Source organism: Zonotrichia leucophrys, chromosome 26 (genome assembly GCF_028769735.1).
Source record: "Zonotrichia leucophrys gambelii isolate GWCS_2022_RI chromosome 26, RI_Zleu_2.0, whole genome shotgun sequence".
NCBI lineage: Eukaryota > Metazoa > Chordata > Aves > Passeriformes > Passerellidae > Zonotrichia > Zonotrichia leucophrys.
In genome coordinates, this window is record NC_088195.1 from 2,776,934 (window position 1) to 2,793,291 (window position 16,358).

The 16,358-nt window shown below is 58.5% G+C and overlaps 2 protein-coding genes across 2 annotated transcripts; both read right to left on the bottom strand.

The window, feature by feature from the left end:
- Nucleotides 1–755: 755 nt before the first annotated feature.
- Nucleotides 756–7,721, bottom strand: REN (renin). The gene is made up of 10 exons (XM_064733142.1): nt 7,621–7,721; nt 6,778–6,934; nt 6,562–6,685; nt 6,183–6,301; nt 5,217–5,413; nt 4,447–4,455; nt 3,298–3,420; nt 1,872–2,016; nt 1,698–1,796; nt 756–917 (listed from the first exon to the last, which is right to left on the bottom strand). Exons 1-10 carry the CDS (start codon nt 7,719–7,721, stop codon nt 756–758), a joined length of 1,236 nt encoding a protein of 411 aa, XP_064589212.1.
- Nucleotides 7,722–12,927: 5,206 nt separating this feature from the next.
- GOLT1A (golgi transport 1A) lies at nt 12,928–16,012 on the bottom strand. Its single transcript, XM_064733121.1, has 5 exons — nt 15,924–16,012; nt 15,128–15,219; nt 14,874–15,052; nt 14,250–14,313; nt 12,928–13,241 (listed from the first exon to the last, which is right to left on the bottom strand). Exons 1-5 carry the CDS (start codon nt 15,946–15,948, stop codon nt 13,203–13,205), a joined length of 399 nt encoding a protein of 132 aa, XP_064589191.1. The 5' UTR covers nt 15,949–16,012; the 3' UTR covers nt 12,928–13,202.
- Between the last annotated feature and the right edge of the window lie 346 nt (nt 16,013–16,358).

Genomic DNA, 16,358 nt, shown 5'->3' on the forward strand with positions numbered 1-16,358 from the left:
CCAGCTGGCACAGGGGGCACCTCCAGGGGCATCTCCACACCCAGGGCAGAGAAAAACCTCTGCTTTTCCCTGAAAACAGACCCTGGGATGGGAGCCACCATCCTGTGTGACACAGACCAGCAGGAACTGTCCCCTCTTTGAAGGGGAGCTGTGGCACAGCCCTGTCCCTGTCCCCAAGGGGACACCAGAGCTCCTGTCACCATCCCAGAGCTTTGCAGAGCCCTTGGTTTGCCCACAGGAGCTGGGGAGGGCATTGCACCCTTATGGGGTGGCAGGGGCACAAATGAAGAGGTGGCACAGGGACATTTGTGGCCCAGTTCCCTAAATATAAATATCTGAACTCCCCCCCTCTGCAAGACCAGCCCTCCTCTCATCCTCCTGGTGCTTTAAATTGTTTAATATCAAACTCACGAAGAAAGGCAGGGCTGACACTGGCTAAAACCATCCTTAAACACCGATTATTGCCCCGATTTAGGAACAACACGAGCAGTCCCAGAGGTCCCTCAGCCGCACCAGCAGCAAATCCCCGTGCTGTGCGCTGCTCCTGCCATCGAATATCGCCCTAAAAACGCCCGGAGGATCCGGCTGGGATTCACAGCCCTGCTCCAGGCTCGGCTCCCGGGAATGCCGCGGGGGTTTGGGAGCGGGAACAGCGAGATTTGGAGAGGAGGTGGCAGAGCTGGAAGGGAGCTGTTCTTTCACTGCTTCCCGCATCCTCCAGGCTGGTTCTGCGCCCCCAGCCCGGCCCCCGGCCCTCAGCGGGCGGTGGCGAAGCCGATGCGGTTGTGGCGCCGGTCGAATTTGGTGTAGTAGTGACCGATGAAGGTGGCGCCCAAAATCCAGAGGGGACCGGCCGGAGGGGGGATGTCCAGCCCGGAGAAAGCCACCACGCAGACGTCCTCACCGTACTGGGATTGCTGCGGGAAGGAGACCCGCGGGGTGATGGAGGGGACAGGGGGACAGTCCCAGTGTCACCCAATGGTGCTCCTTCCTTGGGGATCACGGAATATCCTAACGAGGATCGTCGGGGCCGGTTCCTTCCCCTGCACATCCAGCCCCAAAAATCCCACCCTGTGCCTGGGGGTGACCTCCCTGAGGTGCTTTGGGTTTGGCAAAGCCCCCCAGAGGTGCTGGGATTGCTGCAGGGGTGATGGAAGGGCCGGGGGACAGTCCCAGTGTCACCCCCTGCTCGGCCACGGTGCTCCTTGCTCGGGGACCATGGAATCTTCTGAACGAGGATCGTCAGGAACAGCTCCTTCCCCTGCACAGCCAGCCCCAAAAATCCCCCAAATATCCCACCCTGTGCCTGGGGGTGACCTCCCTGCGGTGCTTTGGGTTTGGCAAAGCCCCCCAGAGGTGCTGGGATTGCTGCAGGGGTGATGGAGGGGACAGCGGGAGGGTCCCGGTGTCACCTCCTGCTCGGCCACGCTGCTCCTTGCTCGGGGATCATGGAATTTTCTGAACACCGGGAAAATGTGGATTTGCCCACTGTGAACTCCTTCCCGCTGTTCCAGGATGAAAAACCTTTCCTGATATCCAAATCCCACCAAAACCCATCCCTGGCTGACCCCAAATCCCCCCCAAACCACCCAAGGATGCAGGGACAGCTCGCCCTGGCTCAGGTGGGCACCTCCACCCAACAGGAGGGTTTAGGAGCAGCATTTTGGGGCTGATTGGGGCTGATTTTGGACACTCACCCGCAGCACGTAGGCCGGGCCGCTGAGGCCGTAGACCTTCCCTCCGAGGTGGAAGGAGATGTTGGGCAGCTGAGGCACCTGCTCGCAGTCCACCACGTACTGCAGGGGAGGGGACAGTGCTGGGACAGGGCCAGGCGGCCTCGGGGACACGGACAGGGGGTGGCTGTCACTCACCTCTCCTTCGGCCACCTCGGTGGCCCCGATGGCTTTCATGAGCACGGACACGGGGCCGGCGGGGCCGGTGATGTAGGAGGCTCCGGTGTCCACGGCCACGGAGCAGCCTTCCCTGCAGAACAGGATCTCAGCCCCTACAGACACCCTGGAGAGGGAGATGTGGCCCTGAGTGTCGCCTGGTGACACCCAGGGTGCTCCTGGGAATGTCACTTCCATCCCAAATGTCCCTTGGTGACACTAAGCATGCTCCCAGGAGTGTCACATGCATCCCAAATGTCCCCTGGTGTCACCAAGGGTGCTCCCAGGAGTGTCACTTCCATCCCAGATCTCCTGTGGTGACACCAAGGATGTTCCTGGAAGTGTCACTTCCATCCCAAACATCCCTGGTGACACCCTTGGTGCTCCTGGGAGTGTCACACCCATCCTGAGTGTTCCCTGGTGACACCAGGAGTGTCACATCCATCCCAAATCTCCCCTGGTGACACCCAGGGTGCTCCCAGGAGTGTCACTTCCATCCCCCAAATGTCCCCTGGTGTCACCAAGAGTGCTCCCAGGAGTGCTTTTTGATCCCAAGTGTCCCCTGGTGTCACCAAGGGTGCTCCTGTAAGTGTCGCTTCCATCCCAAATCTCCTGTGGTGACACCAAGGGTGTTCTTGGAAGTGTCACTTCCATCCCAAATATCCCCTGGTGACACCAAGGATATTCCTGGAAGTGTCACTTCCATCCCAAATGTCCCCTGGTGACACCAAGGATATTCCTGGAAGTGTCACTTCCATCCCAAATGTCCCCTGGTGTCACCAAGGGTGCTCCCAGGAGTGTCGCTTCCATCCCAAATCTCCCATGGTGACACTCTGGGAATGACATATCCAACCCAAACATCCGTGGTGACACCCTTGGTGCTCCTGGGAGTGTCACACCCATCCTGAGTGTCCCCTGGTGCCACCAGGAATGTCACATCCCACCCCATCCAGGCACGTGCTTCTCCCAGCTTTTCCAGTGTGGGATCTGAGCTCCATCATTTCCAGGGCTGATTTTTTGGAATTTTTTTTTTTTTTTTGGCTAAACAAAGCGGGATTGTTCCAGCTCCTCCCGCAGGACTGACGGGGCTTAAACTCTTCCAACTGCAGCTCCCGATGGAATCTCAGCCCACGGTGCCACCCCCTCTGCATTCCCAGCTGCTCCTGGCTCCTTGCTGAGGGAGCTGGAGGAGCTGGAGGAGCCCACCCTGCTCCTCTCCAGATGGGGAAAAACGCTGAGGGAAAACATCCCTGAAATCGCCAAAATCCAACCTCACAGAGCTGCGGGGTGCAGCCCTAGACCTGCCAGTGCTGGGCTAATATTTGGTTCGATGGTCCCAAAGGCCTTTCCCACCTCAAATCCCGGGATTTGGGGTTCCCGGGCCGTGCCGGGCTGTCCCCGCCCTCACCCCTTCATGCGGATCTGCCAGAAGCCGCTCCTGCTGACGTTCAGGTAGTGGAAGTCGCCGGTGTAATAGGCTGGGTCGCTGCCTCCCAGGATGATTTCCCCGCCGGGCTTCAGGGGAGCGTTCCTGTGCCAAACACAGCGGGAGGGGTTCCCTTTTTTCCCAAAAATCTCATCCCAGCATGGAGCAATTCCCCTTTTCCCAAAAATCCCAGTCCAGAGGGAGCAATTCCCCTTCCCCCCCAAAATCCTACCCAGGCAGGGATCGATTCCCCTTCCCCCAGAAATCTCATCCCAGCAGGAACAATTCCCCTTTCCCCAAAAATCCCAGTTCTGGCAAGGAGTGATTCCCTTTTCCCCAAAAATCCCAGCCCAGAGCGAGCAATTCCCCTTTCCCTAAAAATCTCATCCCAGCAGGAGCAATTCCCCTTTTCCCAAAAATCCCAGCCCAGAGGGAGCGATTCCCCTTTTCCCAAATATCCCAGTTTTGGCAAGGAGTGATTCCCCTTTCCCCAAAAATCTCATCCCAGCAAGAGCGATTCCCCTTTCCCCAAAAATCCCAGTTCTGGCAAGGAGTGATTCCCTTTTCCCCAAAAATCCCAGCCCAGAGCGAGCAATTCCCCTTTCCCCAAAAATCTCATCCCAGCAAGAGCGATTCCCCATTCCCCAAAAATCCCACCCAGGCAGGGAGCAATTCCCCTTTCCCCAAAAATCCCAGTTCTGGCAAGGAATGATTCCCCTTTCCCCAAAAATCCCAGTTCTGGCAAGGAGTGATTCCCCTTTCCCCAAAAATCCCAGTTCTGGCAAGGAATGATTCCCCTTTCCCAAAAAATCCCAGCCAGGCAGGGAGCAATTCCCCTTTCCCCAAAATCCCAGCTCTGTCAGGTATCAATTCCCCATTCCCCAAAAATCCCACCCAGGCAGGGATCGATTCCCCTTTTCCCAAAAACCGCACAGCCCCGAGGCTCTGCTGGCAATGTCACCAGCTGGGACAGTGAGGTGACACAGGCTCCAGCTGGGTGTGGTGGCCCCTGAGGTTGGGCAGAACCCAAGCAGGACATTCTGGGGCTGGCAGAGGGACCAGGGGACACCGAGGGACACAGGGGATGGCAGTGGGTGGCCTGGAGGGAGCTCGTGCTTTGGGTCTTCTTACTTGGAAGCGCTGCAAAGAGAGGGATGCTCCATGAAGAGCCAGGGCCAGGAGTGTCCCCAGGGAGCCCAGGGGACACAGGTGACACCCAGAGACCCGGGGGATCCTCTATGCCATCCCTCCCCATCTCCTCCAGAATTCCCCATCTCCCTCCATCCCCATTTCTTCCAGAATCCTTCATTCCTTCTCTTTTATCTCCTCCAGGATCCTCCATTCCTTCCCTCCCATCTCCTCCATGATCCTCCATCTCCTTCCCACCCTCCCATTCCATCTCCCCCAGGGATCCTCCATTCCATCCCACTCCATTTCCTCCAGAATCCTCCATTCAATCCCTCCCCATCTCCTTCTGGATCCTCCCTTCCTTCCCATCCCAGCTTGTCTAGGAATCCCCCATTCCATCCCACCCCATCTTCTCCAGGATCCTCCATTCCTTCCCACCCTCCCAGTCCATCTCCTTCGTGATCCTCAATCTCCCTCCATCCCCTTTTTTTCCAGAATCCTCTATGCCACCCCATCCCATCCCATCCCATCCCATCCCATCCCATCCCATCCCATCCCATCCCATCCCATCCCACCCCATCTCCTCCAAGATCCTCCATTCCATCCCTCCCATCATCATCAGGATCCTCCATCTCCTTCTCTCCCATCTTCTCCAGGTTCCTCCACCCCTTCCCTTCCTCCTACCCCATCCCCATTCCCATCCCCATCCCTCCAACCCACAAACCCATCCTGTGACCCCCCAACCCCATTTTGGGGGTTCCCCTCAGCCCCACCGGCTGTAGTAGACGGAGAACACGTCCTCCTGGAGGATCTGCTGTGCCAGGATGCGGTCGAAGACGGGCGTGATGCCATCGATGGCCTGGCTGGGGTAGCCCATGCCCAGCACGCCGTCGAACCTGGCGAAGATGAAGGGGAAGGCGGGCAGAGCCGTGGCCTCGGCGAACACCTGGACGATCGGGATGTCTGACACCTGCGGGAGGGCACGGGGGGATTTGTGGGGTGATGGGAGGGGTGAAACCCCCCAAAAAACCCCATATGTGTCCTGGGTGAGCCAGCGGCTCTGGGTGTGTGGATTTAGGGGGATTCTGTGGGTTCCAGTGTGTGGATTTTGGGGATTTCAGGTATGTGTGTTTTGGGGATTCTGTGGGTTCCAGGTGTGTGGATTATGGGGGTTCTGTGGGATCCAGTGTGTGAATTTTGGGGATTTTAGGTTTGTATAATTCAGTGATTGTGTGGGTTCCAGGTGTGTGGATTTTAGGGCTCCTGTGGGATCCAGGTGTGTGGAATTTGGGGATTCTGTGGGTTCCAATGTATGGATTTGGGGAATTCTGTGGATCCGAGGTGTGTGGATTTTGGGGTTTCTATGGATTCCAGGTGTGTGGATTTGGGGGCTCTGTGAGTTTTGGGGATTCTACAGATTTTAGGTGTGTGGAATTGGGGTTCTGTGGATCCCAGATGTGTGGAATTAGGGATTCTGTGAGTTCCAATGTATGGATTTGGGGGCTCTGTGGATCCCAGGTGTGTGGATTTGGGGGCTCTGTGAGTTTTGGGGATTCTACAGATTTTAGGTGTGTGGATTTTGGGGACTTTGTGGATCCCAGTTGTGTGAATTTTGGGGATTCTGTGTATCCCAGGTGTGTGAATTTTGGGGATTCTGTGGGCTCCAGGTGTGTGGATTTGGGGGTTCTGTGGATCCCAGGTGTGTGAATTTTGGGGGCTCTATGGGTTCCAGGGCTCACCATGACGATGTCCTGGCTGAGGACGCCTTTGACGCTGCCGGTGCCGTAGCGGATGGCGAAGCCGGTGCCGTTGGCGATGTAGGTGCGCGACTTGGACGAGTCGTAGCGGCTGTGGGACACTGGGGACAGGGAGAAGGGACATCCCAGAGGGGCACAGAGCACCTCTGTCCCCCCAAACCCCCCTGGGCGGGGGGTGGAGAATGATCCACCCCACCTCAATGCCAGGGCACCAACAGAGAGACCCCTCATGTTAAAATCCATCAGAAACGAGACCCCATAACCCACTCTGAGCAGCTCTGGGGGTCGCTGAGGTTTTGGGGGGGGTCAGTGAGATTTTGGGGGGTCACCCTCAGCCCCGGCCGTGTCCCCCCTTACTCACCACAGGCGCTGTAGAGTGGGGAGCACTTGTAGGATGGCACCCACAGGTTGGCAGAGCCCGTGTCAAAAACCACCTTGAAGGTCTGCGCGGGGGTCCCGATGCTGATCTCGCCGAAATATTGGGTCTGGGGGGCACAGGGAGCACCCCATGGCTCACACCGAGCCCATCCGGGCTGCTGGGTGACATCACGGTGACATCGGGCAGGGCCACACTCACATCCAGGTAGTTGGTGAGCAGGGTGGGAGCTGTCCCGTTGCGGGGACCGTCCCCTGCTCCGCGCGTGGCCCGGCGCAGCTCCGGGAACACGTCCCGCACCTTCACGCCCATCTCCTGCAGCGTCTGGCGGATGGAGGGCATCCTCCGCAGGGCGATCCTGGGGGGCAGGATCGGGGGGATATCGGGGGCAGAGCTGGGGGGCACCGGGGGATCGCCCTCAGTCCCCCCGGCTGCTTCCAGCTCCAGCCCGGTGGCTCCAGATGGCAGCAGCTCCCCACAGTTCCCACCACAGGCTGGGGAACCCCAGGTGGGTTGGGGACACCCCCTGTCCCCGATCCCTGCCCCAAACTCGGTTATTTGGGATTCAGAGTGCTCCTAAATTAAGTTAGGAAAGACCTTCACCGCCATCTCCCGCAGCGTCAGGGCGATCCTGTGGGGCAGCACAGAGCTGGGGGGCACCGGGGATCCCCCTCAGCCCTCCCGTCATTTTCCAGCGGCATTCCCGGCCTCGGGAGCTCCAGCCTGATGGCTCTAGATGGCAGCAGCTCCTCGGTGCATCCCGCTCCCACCGCAAGGTGGGGACCCCCAGATGGATTGGGGACACCCCCAAACCCCGAGCCCGGCCCCTGTCTCGGTTATTTGGGATTCAGAGTGCTCCTAAATTAAGTTAGGACAGACCCTCGCGCTCGTGGAGTCCCACCGGTGCTCGAGGAAGAGGAGTGAGGAAGAGCAGAAGAGGAGGAGGAGGAAGGGGATGAAGCAGCAAAGCCCCTCACCCTCCTGAGCAGAGCCCGGGAATAAAAGCGGGGACAGCCCCGTGAGGGTCACACGAGCTCCGGGTACCTCTGCAAAGCCTGCGCTGGCGAGGGGACAAAAGTGGCGCCCCAGGTGACGGCCAGGAGCAGCAGGCAGCGCCGCAGCCTCCTGCTGGGTGCCACCGCCATCGTGTCCCCGCTGTCCCCTCCCCGCCGCCGGCTCCGTCCCGTCCTTTTCCCGGAGGGCAGGGAGAAGCTTTTATAGCCCGGGATCCTCCATCCCTGCGGGATCCTCCTCCCCTGGCAGGGGCAGGGCTGGGAATGGCAGGGAGGACACCGGGAATGGCATGGATAGAGCTGGGCAAACTGGGAATGCCATGGAGGGCACTGGGCAGACCAGGAATGGCATGGAGAGCACCGGGAATGGCATGGATAGAGCTGGGCAAACTGGGAATGACGTGGATGGCACCGGGAATGGCATGGATAGAACTGGGCAAACTGGGAATGGCATGGATGGCACTGGGCAGACTGGGAATGCCATGGAGAGCACTGGGAATGGCATGGATCGAACTGGGAAAACTGGGAATGGCATGGATAATGCCCATCAGTCTGGGAATGCCATGGACGGCATTGGACAGGGTGGGAATGCCATGGACAGCACTGGGCACACTGGGAATGGCATGGATGGCACTGGGCACACTGGGAATGAATGGAGGGCACTGGGAATGGCATGGATAGAACTGGGCAAACTGGGAATGCCATGGATGGCACTGGGCAGGGTGGCAATGGCATGAGTGGCAATGGCATGGATGGCACTGGGCACACTGGGAATGGCATGGATGGCACTGGGCAGGGTGGCAATGGCATGGATGGCACTGGGCAGGGTGGCAATGCCATAGGGAACACTGAGCAGGTGGCTGGGACAGACCCCATGGAGGGTGGCAGGGCCAGGATGCCCCCTGTGCCCAGCAGGAACGTGCCAAGGGGAGCTGTGGGTATTTCAGAGATGGATCCCACATTCCATGGGGTTCATTGCTCCCGAATTGCTCCACTCTCCAGCACAGCACGTGAAGGGCACAAATCCCTGCTGGTGCCACCTGGGAGAGCTGACGGAGGTGCTGGGTGGTGGCACAGATCTGGGTGGCATCTTGGGCAAGGAGGCCTGAAGCTCAGAGCAGAGAGCAGCCAAACTCATCCCCATTGCTCCTTATGGGGTCAGATCCTGGTGTTTGGGATGGGAGACGCTGCTCAAAACCCTCAGGAGCCTCCAGCTGCACCCCTGGCCCCCCTCCAGGCTGCTGTGCCCCCCTGGCAGTGCCCAGCCCAGGGTAGAGGGTGCTGCATCATCCCTGCAGCTCCCAAGGTCTCCTGACCTCAGGAATCTCGGTGGGAAATGACCCTGAAGGCAATAAAAATGTTCGTGGGTGAACCCTGAGGACCCCAAATCCTCTGGGATCCCACAGATGTGGCTGGACTGGATCAGAAGGGGCTGGAAATTCAGATCCCCATCATTGGGGACTACTTTTCCTTTTGAAGCCCCAAATCCTCAGGGATTTTGAAGTCCCAGATCCTCAGGGATCCCACAGATGTGGCTGCCCTGGATCAGAAGAGGCTGGAAATTCTGATCCCCATCATTGGGGACTACTTTTCCTTTTGAAGCCCCAAATCCTCAGGGATTTTGAAGTCCCAAATCCTCAGGGATCCCACAGAAGTGGCTGCCCTGCATCAGAAGGGTCTGGAAATTCACATCCCCATGAATGGGACCCCTTTTCCTTTGAAACCCCAAATCCTCGGGGATCCCACAGATGTGGCCATGCCCTGGATCAGAAAGGGGCTGGAAATTCAGATCCCCACAAATGGGGACCCCATTTCCTTTGAAGTCCTGCTGCACCCGAGGCTTTTCCTGTGGGGAACGGAGCTTGGCAGAGCCCGTGGGATGCCCGGGCAGGGATTTACAGCCGTGGGCTCCCTGCCAGCCCCTCTCAGCTCCTGACCCCGCTCCCTCCCCGCAACCTGCCCGGCCACGAGGCTCCGGGCAGTGACGCAGGGACACGGGTCCTGCGTGGGAAAAGACGTCAGGGATGGGGGCAGAGCCCCGTGGGGCTGAGCCCTGGGGGCTGCCGGGGTCAGCAGAGCCCTGGCAGCCAAAATCCCGCAGGGAATGAGGCAGTAAATGTTCAGTTTTTGGGGAAAGTTGTTTGGAGTTTGTGGGGTGTGCCTTGGACTGGGGTGGCAGCAGGGCTCTGAGTAAATCCCATATACAGGAGGGTGATTGTGGGGCTGGGCTGAGGGGAAATGTGTCCTCAGGGTTCTTCCAAGAACAGAAGGAAAAGGGGTCCCCAGTTATGGGGATCTGAATTTCCAGCCCCTTCTGATGCAGGGCAGCCACATCTGTGGGATCCCCGAGGATTTGGGGTATTCTGGGCATGGCCACATCTGTGGGATCCCTGAAGATTTTGGGGTATTCTGGGCATGGCCACGTCTGTGGGATCCCTGAGGATTTGGGGCTTCAAAAGAAAAAGGGATCCCCATTGGTGGGGATCCGAATTTCCAGCCCCTTCTGATTCAGGGCATGGCCACATCTGTGGGATCCCTGAGGATTTTGGGGTATTCTGGCAGTGTCCACATCTGTGGGGATCCATGAAGAGTGGGTATTGGACAAGGGCCATTCTGCCTGTGGGATCCCTTGGATGGGAAAAGAAAAAGGGGTGCCCAATATGGGATCGAATTTCCAGCCTCTTCTGATCCAGGGCAGCCATCTGTGGGTCTCTGAGGATTGGGACTTCAAAAGAATAGGGTCCCCATTGGTGGGATCCGAATTTCCCCCTCAGGGATTACGCAGTCCCACTCTGTGGGAGCTTCCTGAAGATTTTGGGGGATTCTGGGCAGACCACATGTGTGGGATCACTGAAGATTGGGGTATTCTGGGCATGCCACTCTGTGATCCCTGAAGATTTTGGGGTATTCATGGCATGACCACTCTTGTGGATCCCTGAAGATTTTGGGGTATTCTGGGCATGGCCACATCTGTGGGATCCCTGAAGATTTTGGGGTATTCTGGGCATGACCACATCTGTGGGATCCCTGAGGATTTTGGGGTATTCTGGGCATGACTTTGTCCCTCTCCTGTGGGGATCCAGGGTGGGATGAGCTGGGATGGAGGAACCAGAGGGGCACAACCTTTCCCTGCCACTGAGGTGGCCCCAAAACCCCCTTGGATGGGAAATAGAGGAATAATGGGGAAAATGACTTCCCCAAATCCATCAGAGAGCCAAGGGCTGCTGCTCTGGGGTGGCCACTGGGGTGGCTGTCCTGACTCTGGGGTGTCCCCAGCATGGGACACTTTCCCCCCAAGGAATTTCCCAGTCCCCTCTGCTGTGATGGAAAAGGCTTAAAAAACCTGGAAAAGTGGTTTTGGGGGGATCAGAGGGACAGGGACATGGCAGGGAAGGGGACAGGGATGTCAGGCAGCTCTGGGACAGTGCTGGATTCACTCCCAGCCCTTCAGATCCACAGGGAAGATCCTGAGCTCTTCCCATGCAGCCCCAAAACGTCCCTTAAGTGGAATTTTCAAGCACAGGAGGTTCCAGGGCTTCAGGGAAAGGCAGGAATCCCTCACTGGATCCATGTGGGGAACCTTGCTCCAAAATCCCGGGGTTTTATCCAATTATGGATCCCATCAGGAGCAGCTCCTCTGGAAAGAGCAGGGAATTTTCCAGTTATTTTCCTGCCTGTTTTTCAGGGAGAATGGAAGGAAAACATTTCCCAGAGAGGAACAATCGCCTTCTCCACGGATAAATTCCTTCTTCTCTCCTGCCAGGCTGTGTGGGTTCTTTCCTTAAAATAAAATCCAAAATTTTCAGCTCTTTCCACTCCTAACAAAATCATTGGGAAGTTTGGCCAAACAGCTTTGATTTCCTGAGGTATTTTTTTTGCAGCAGCAGCACAGAAAAAAAGGAGGTGAATTTCTGCTCTCCCCTCGCATTTTCCACACTTTTCTAATCCAGGATTTTGCTGCTGGTGAAAGCACAGGACGCTCGTGAGGATCCTCATTCCGGGTGACCAAAAAGCTCCAGGGCAAAAACAACTTTTGGGAAGGGCTTAGGGGAGGCTCTGGGTGGCACCAGCGCCGGGGGAATTCAGGGATTGACGTCAGGGCAAACCCGGAGCTGGTGCTTGAAACCAAAACCCTGCCAGCGAGAGGATTTACAGAGCTGGAGGGGGGAAAACATTCCTGGGAAAATCCTTCTGGAGAGGAGCTCTGGGGAGGGAGCTCCCAGCCTGGAAAAGCTGTGGGGGACGGGGACACCCCCAAAACGGGGTCAGGGTTTGGGGGACACAGGTATGGTGGGGATGGGTTTGTGGGTTGGAGAGATGGGGATGGGGTGGGAGGAAGGGGAGAGGTGGAGGATCCTGGAGGAGATGGGGAGGGATGGAAGGAAGGGAAGATCCTGAGAAGTGATGGAGGGTGGAAGGAATGGAGGATCCTGGGAAGATGGGATGGGAAGGAATTGAGATCCAGAGAGATGGGGAAGGAATGGAGGATCCAGAGATGGTGGTGGAAGGATAATGGAGGATCCTGGAGGAGATAGGGAGAGATGGAATGGAGAATCCCAGATGAGATAGGGAGGGATGGAATGGAGGATCCTGGAGAAGATGGGGAAGGCTGGAATGGAGAATCCCAGATGAGATGGGGTGGAAGGAATGGAGGATTCTGGAGGAGATAGGAAGGATGGAATGGAGAAAGGTCTCCATTCCATCCCTCCCCATCTCCTCCAGGACGGGTGGGGTTTGGAGCAACCTGGGGTAAGGGAAGGTGTCCCATGGCAGGGAGTGGGATGGGATGGGATGGGCATGAAGATCCTTAAAAGCCCAAATCATTCCATGATTCCGGGATCCCTCAATGCCACCCAGGCACAGCCAGGTGACAACGGGCACAGCTGGGTAACAACGGGCACAGCCCAGTTGACAACAGACACAGAGCCACCAGCTCCCATTGCGCTCCAGAGGGAGCTGTTTCAGCTCAAACTTGTTAATTAATTCCCGCTTGTTAAGGAGGAGCAGCTTTGATGAGATTGCTTTTGGGTTTAATTAAACTCCAGCTTCCCCAGCACTCCCAAAGCCTGGCTGGGCTACACCTCAGCCCTGCAGAGGCCGAGGATCCAACCTGCTCTCCTGGGGACAGGAACCTCTGCAGCCAGGTGGAAAAAATCCTTAAAGTCACCTGGGGTGACCCTGGGGAAGCTCCTGCCACGGGAATGTCCCTGTGCCATCCTCAACCATGGGAATGTCCCTGTGCCACCTCCAGCCATGGCCATGGTGCCTCCTGGTGACATCGGGAGGTGCCAGTGCTGGGACCAGCCCTGAGCCAATGGAAAGCAGCCGAGTCCGAGCTCACTGTCAGATATTTTTTTATTAAATTAAATCTTTCACAGAAAAGAATTAAATAACTGCAAGAATTCCAGATTCCAGCCTGGTACAGCCCTTGGAGCCCGGAGCCTGGCTCAGGAGCGCTGTGGGACAGTGAGGGGACACTGTCCCTGCTCAGGGGTGGCTCTGGCCAGCACGGAGGGTCCTGGGGACAAAGGAGTCGCCAGCTCTTGGGCACAGCCAGACCTGGGGCTCTCCCACCCTGTCCCATCGCAGCCACTCGGCCCAGAACTGCTCAGGTCACACCATGGAGCCGCTGTCCCCCATTTTCTGCAGGAGCTGCAACAGGGACAGAGCAGGATTAGCGGGAAAATCCACCCGGTCAGATCTGGGGACACCGCGGTGACATTTCCTGTGCAATGCCATCCATGGGGATGGATCCCACCAGGGACTGCCAACACCCATGGGCACAGGGGGATGGATCCCACCAGGCACTGCCCACCCCAAGGGCACAGGGGGATGGATCCCAGCCGGGCACTGCCCACCCTGAGGGGCACAGGGGGATGGATCCCACCAGGGACTGCCCACCCTGAGGGGCACAGGGGGATGGATCCCAGCCGGGCACTGCCCACCCTGAGGGGCACAGGGGGATGGATCCCAGCCGGGCACTACCCATCCCAAGGGCACAGGGGGATGGATCCCACCAGGGACTGCCCACCCTGAGGGGCACAGGGGGATGGATCCCACCAGGCACTGCCCACCCCGAGGGGCACAGGGGGATGGATCCCACCAGGGACTGCCCACCCTGAGGGGCACAGGGGGATGGATCCCACCAGGGACTGCCCATCCCAGGGGCACAGGGGGATGGATCCCACCAGGGACTGCCCATCCCAGGGGCACAGGGGGATGGATCCCAAACAGGCACTGCCCACCCTGAGGGGCACAGGGGGATGGATCCCACCAGGGACTGCCCACCCCCATGGGCACAGGGGGATGGATCCCAACTGGGCACTGCCCACCCCGAGGGGCACAGGGGGATGGATCCCACCAGGCACTGCCCACCCCAGGGGCACAGGGGGATGGATCCCAAACAGGCACTGCCCACCCTGAGGGGCACAGGGGATGGATCCCAGCCGGGCACTGCCCATCCCAAGGGCACAAGGGGATGGATCCCACCAGGGACTGCCCACCCCAAGGGGCACAGGGAGATGGATCCCACCAGGGACTGCCCACCATGAGGGGCACAGGGGGATGGATCCCACCAGGGACTGCCCACCCTGAGGGGCACAGGGAGATGGATCCCAGCCGGGCACTGCCCACCCCAAGGAGTCTCCTGACCCCTCTCACCTGGCTCAGCAGCGGGATGTTTGCCAGCGAGCCCAAAAACCCAAAAGCCACCGGGAAGAAGCTCCTGTGTGGACACAAAAGGACTCGCTGAGCTCTGGGGAGCATTCCCCAAGCCCAGGCTCTATCCTGAGGGTCCCGTCCCAAGGATCCCCCCCTCCGAGGATCCCATCCCAGGGATTTCATCCCAAGGATCTCATAATGAAGATCTCATTCCCACAATCCCACTCTGAGAGATCATCCAAGGGATCCCATGCCCAGGATCCCATCCCAGGGATCTCATGCCCAGGATCCCATCCCAGGGATCTCATGCCCAGAATCCCATGCCCAGGATCCCATGCCCAGGATCCCTGCCCAAGGATCTCATGCCCAGAATCCCATGCCCAGGGATTCCATGCCAGGGATCCCTTGCCCAGAATCCCATCCCAGGGATCCCATCCCAAGGATCTCATCCTGAGGATCCCATGCCGAGGGATCCCATGCCAGGGATGCCATCCCAGGGATCCCAACCCAGAATCCCATCCCAGGGATCCCATGCTCGGGATCTCATCCCAAGGATCTCATCCTGAGGATCCCATCCCAAGGATCCTTCCCCAGGGATCCCATCCTGAGGATCCCATCCCGCACCTGAAGAGGGAGATGAAGCCGTAGGCCTCCAGCAGCATGCCCAGGATCGGCCACCGCATGAGGACCACAATGAGCCCCCCGAAGAAGAAGCTGGTGCCCTTCAGCTTGGGCCACTGGAAGAAGAAGGTGAAGGTCCTCCGGAAGCCGATGATGAAGACCAAGCCAGAGAGGAAGAGGAGCTGGGAGGAGGGAGGGGAGAGGGTCAGGGCCGCTCCTTGATCCCGCTGGGGGACCCCCAGGCTGGCCCTACTCACGTTCCCAAAAGCCAGGAGCACCGAGTCGAAGTACAGGAGGATCCCAAAGAGGAGGAAGAAGAGGCCGAAGCCGACCAGGCCCACTCCAATCCCTGTGGAAAACGGGCGAGCAGAGGCAAAGGCTCCACACCTGGGATCCCAGCACCTCCCTGTCCTGCTCCTTCCCAAAAACACTTTGGGCTTTTCCCAAATCTCAGGACCAGCCTTCACACCCAGGCCAGCCCTGGAGGAGGCCGTTGGTGCTCCAGAAACCCCCAAGGGCACCGGATAAATCAGGAGCCACAAAGGAAAACTCCATGGGAAATCCCTGCCCAGCTTTCCCCTTTCCCCTTTTCCTTACCCCTTTCCCTTTCCCCTTTCCCTTTCCCTTTCCCTTTCCCTTTCCCCTTTCCCTTTCCCTTTCCCTTTCCCCTTTCCCTTTCCCTTTCCCTTTCCCCTTTCCCCTTTCCCCTTTCCCCTTTCCCTTTCCCCTTTCCCTTTCCCTTTCCCTTTCCCTTTCCCTTTCCCTTTCCCTTTCCCTTTCCCTTTCCCTTTCCCTTTCCCTTTCCCTTTCCCTTTCCCTTTCCCCTTTCCCTCCAGGAAAAGCTGGAGATGATCCCTGGATGATCCTGGAGAATCTTCCCACCCCCAGCCCATCCCCTTTTCCATCTCACCCCTCCCTGCCCCAACCACCCCATCCAGGGGGGATCCCAGCCGGGACTGGGATCTGCCAAAGGTCCCCACGGAGCTCCCGAATCCCGAATTCCAGCCGGGACAGGAATTCCAGCCAGGACACAACCACCCCGCGCCTGCTTACGCTGGAAGTCGCTCAGGGCCACCATGTTGGCGGTGACGGGGCTGGGCGAGGCCGGGCGAGGGTGGCCCCGCTTGCAGGGTGACCCTTGGAAAAGCCCTTTAGTCCCCACGTCATCCTGGGAATCATTAACGGCCCGGGAACGCCCACGGTGCCACCTCCGGCAGGGGACACGGTGGCTCCTAGGGGACATGGTGGCTCCAGGGATCATGTCGGCTGCAGAAGGGACATGGTGGCTCCAGAGGGGACATGGTGGCTTCAGAGGGGACAAGGTGGCTTGAGAGGGACACGGTGGCTCCAGGGGTCATGGTGGCTCCAGAAGGGACGCGGTGGCTCAAGGGGTCATGGTGGCTCCAGGGGTCATGTCGGCTGCAGAAGGGACACGGTGGCTGCAGGAGGACATGGTGGCTCCAGGGGGACATGGTGGCTCCAAGGGAG

Coding starts and splice junctions, on each gene's coding strand:
- GOLT1A (XM_064733121.1), bottom strand. CDS start 15,948: ATGGTGGCCCTGAGCGACTTCCAGC. Junction 15,220..15,923: donor GGCCCTGAGCGACTTCCAGC/GTAAGCAGGCGC, acceptor CGTTTTCCACAG/GGATTGGAGTGGGCCTGGTC. Junction 14,314..14,873: donor GGCTTCATCTCCCTCTTCAG/GTGCGGGATGGG, acceptor GTGTCCACACAG/GAGCTTCTTCCCGGTGGCTT.
- REN (XM_064733142.1), bottom strand. CDS start 7,721: ATGGCGGTGGCACCCAGCAGGAGGCTGCGGCGCTGCCTGCTGCTCCTG. Junction 6,302..6,561: donor CCCACTCTACAGCGCCTGTG/GTGAGTAAGGGG, acceptor CCCTGTCCCCAG/TGTCCCACAGCCGCTACGAC. Junction 5,414..6,182: donor TCAGCCAGGACATCGTCATG/GTGAGCCCTGGA, acceptor GCCCTCCCGCAG/GTGTCAGACATCCCGATCGT.